We start from the raw sequence: 3,448 nt of genomic DNA, 5'->3' as shown, positions 1-3,448 counted from the left end.
ACGATAAATGATGGCTTAATCTGTTTGTAGAAAAACAATTTCTCCAATAATTCAAGATATTTTTCTCCTTTCTGATGGCTGAAATGACTTGCGAATTTCATGCCAAGACCTAGGGATGATGCTTAGCATAGCTGGTGTATTGGTGGCGAGGATGGAGTTCCACACCTACCAGAATCTAGTTTAAATTGATTTGAACGACTCTCAGTCTGCTTGTTTATGCCGTTATGGCGGTCTTTTTTTGTTTAGCATTGGCCATGTGGATATTTTAATGAGACCGCAATTGAACTGAAAGACTGACACCCATTTTTATGTTTTCTTACAGCCGTTCAGTCACCGTCCACCTCCGAAATGGCTCCGTCCCAGTCCAAGCTGACCCACGCCTTATACGAGATGACCACTCAGACGAGCAAGAAGGTGCTCAAGTTGGTGCTAGAGGCGGGCACTCCCAAGTGGCAGGCTGACAAGACCTTTTACGAGTACCTCATACAGGTGAAGATGATCACTATGACAACAATACGCAAGAAGTTTAATCAGAGTCAAAGGAGAAAGATGGAGAAGAGTGATATCACGACGTTTGATGTCTCACTTTTATACACCTGCATCATATTCGGTTGTGATAACTTGGCACCTCCGGATGATCGTCAGTGGACAACACCTTCAGCAACCATGGAATGGATTGTGACATCCATCAAGAATAAAAGGAACGATTTCCTCCATGATGGGTTTGTTGTGGATGACCAAAACTTTTTTAGGGTGATAGAGGAGCTGAGAGATCTGCTCAATAAAGCCCTCAAGAAAGCAGCAGAAATCTACAACATAGATGATGATATCATCCAAGGTAAATTGGAAGATCTAAACAAAGAGATCAACAGTCTCAGAGACAATCCCTCACAGACATCAGGTTGTCACGGAATGGTTCTCGACAGACTGCGCCAGCAGGTGAAAGTCGAAGGGAAACAGGAGCTGAAGAAGATTTACAGAAAGGAGTCCAGTTTTGGACCAGCTTCGAATTTGCTTGGGAAATCGAAGGTGCGTGTGGACAAAGTCTTCACCACGATGGAAATCATGCAGGGTGGTTCACATGAGTCCATCCAATATAGTGAGCTTCTTACAGAGGCAGAGAAGAGACGGGAACAGAAAGGGAAAGACTGTTCCGTGTTGCTCATCGAAGGGCCTGCGGGTGTTGGCAAGACAACCCTCACAAGAAAGATGATAAGTGACTGGGCCTCAGGTGCTAGTTCCATGAAGACTCTCACTGATTATGAATTTGTATATTTAAGTAGGTGCCGAGATGAAATAAATTCCCTTGGCCACCTCCTTGGCTCTTTGATGCCCAAATTTAAAATCAAAGTCCAAGGCGAACATGGTCTAATTGAGTGCATTCAGCAAAACAGACTCATGTTCATTGTGGATGGGCTCGATGAACTTCATTCATCAACAGATAGAGTGCTGAGAGAAATCATGGAAATGGGCAGAACCGACGACATAACTGTTCTCTGCACAACACGACCCAACAAAGTCCCTGACTTCAACAGACATGTACCAGAGAACTATGACATTATGCATGTCAAGGTTTTGGGTATAGAAGAGAACAGACGTGAAGAGTTTGTAAGAAATTATAGCCAGGCTTTACAGGACCCTGGCCCCATGAACAGAGACATCTCTGGCCTCCTCCGGTATCTGGCAAGGAAAGACAGCCGGATGCAAGCCCACTGGCGGTTCCCTTTCAACTTGGTCCTCGTGACAATATTATGGTTCTTTGATCCACATGCTGTGAACAGTCTGACCACAGCGACAGAACTCTTCACAAAGACACATGAGTTGTGCATAAAAAGATTACTTCAGAGGCTGTCTGACCATGAAGAAACAAGAACTGTCGAGGGTGCTGAACTGAAAGATAAAGTTATGAAGCTAATGAAGAAGCTCTGCAAAGAGGCCTTCATAAACCACTGTGGGGATGCTGTAGTTCTGTCCAAGCCTTCAGTACAAAGGCTGAAGGAGGCATGTCGCCTTCCAAAGCTTCCAGCAAATGAGGTTCTTGGAGCCTTCCTTATCCAGGCAACTTCTCTGACTGGTGATGACGTGAGGTACAGTTTTCCCCATAAAGGTTTTCAAGATTTTTATGCGGCTATGCATGTGATGGAGATCATCATGGCAGATGAACTGGGACTAAACATCCCTGAAATAATAGATGGGATTGAGAACGTTCTGCGTTATCAAGAAGTTCCTCAAAACATTAGCAGTTCTCTTCTCCGTGAATGCAATTTGCTTTTGTCAAAATGCCAACGTGAAGCAGCCAGGCAATTGCCTAGTATCCAGAGTGTTCTAGAAGAAGAAACCAAGGACGCTGCCAAGTACAACAACAAAGATATAAAGCTTAATTTGATTAAGTACCAGAACATTTTCATTCATCTCACTGGTTTGCTTCACCTCAGAGGAAAGCCATTGGCAGAGGAAAGATCAAAGGAGCTAGTGGAATTACTCAAGGCCACTGGTATACGTGATACATCCCAGTGGCTGGACTTGCTCTCCGAGGTCAAGTGCGACGGCTCGATGAGCGAATTACTTGCCAAGGCGATGGATCTCACGGGACGCATAGAAATATCCGACGGCCATTTAGCTGCATTCATGCGTGTTCTGAGCCATGCACGTCCGTCACTCTTGGATCTGACTATCAGCGGAGACCCTGAGGACATCCCGTGCCTGCGGGATGTCCTCGTGGGGATGATAGACACGACGTGGAAGGTGGAGCTAAGGCTCCGCCACGACTTCCGTCACCCGAGAGCCGGCGGGAGCATCCTCGATGATACTCTTCAGCAGGTTTTTCGAAGGTAATGTGTAGCTTTCTTTACTTTTTTAGACTTAATTGAACTTGATTATTGCCTTATACAAGGACATGGATCAAAAAACCTTTTTATAAAGAGAAATATTGCAGTTGTACTTTCCATCATTGTATCCAAACCTATACTCGCGCACACCTTTTCTCTCTCTCTTTCTCCCCCTCTCTATATATATATTTATCCACCTCTCTATATTTTCCTCTTTTTTTCTCTGCCTCACCTTTTTTTCTATCTCCTTTTATCTCTCTATCATCTTTCTTTCCTTCGTTCATGTATAGATGTGGGCATGTACATATGTATGTATATGTATAATACATATGTGTGTGTGTGTGTCTATCACATACACACTCACGCACACTCACATATATATACTGATACGCACATACATATATATATATATATATATATATATATATATATATATATATATATATATATATATGAAAGGAAAACAGCCACAGTAAGAAAATGAAATTAAATTGTAACGTTTCGAACTCTTCACGAGTTCCTCTTTAGACGAATGATAAACCAAAATGGATACAAGGAGATAATTTTGACAAGAATATATAGAATTATAGTGGTTGAGAGACAGAACGAACGAGTAGACT

At 43.0% G+C, this 3,448-nt stretch overlaps 1 protein-coding gene across 1 annotated transcript; it reads left to right on the top strand.

Moving 5' to 3' along the window:
- Nucleotides 1-297: 297 nt before the first annotated feature.
- On the top strand, nt 298-2,835 carry LOC125024824. The gene has a single exon (XM_047612589.1). The coding sequence runs from the start codon at nt 349-351 to the stop codon at nt 2,833-2,835; it is 2,487 nt and encodes an 828-aa protein (XP_047468545.1). The 5' UTR covers nt 298-348.
- The last annotated feature ends 613 nt before the right edge of the window (nt 2,836-3,448 follow it).

Source organism: Penaeus chinensis, unplaced genomic scaffold (genome assembly GCF_019202785.1).
Source record: "Penaeus chinensis breed Huanghai No. 1 unplaced genomic scaffold, ASM1920278v2 CTG_603, whole genome shotgun sequence".
NCBI classification, from domain to species: Eukaryota; Metazoa; Arthropoda; class Malacostraca; order Decapoda; family Penaeidae; genus Penaeus; species Penaeus chinensis.
This window is presented reverse-complemented; position numbering and strand designations above follow the sequence as displayed.

What these genes read in the sequence shown, in the direction of transcription:
- LOC125024824 (XM_047612589.1), top strand. Translation starts at nt 349, where the DNA reads ATGGCTCCGTCCCAGTCCAAGCTGACCCACGCCTTATACGAGATGACC.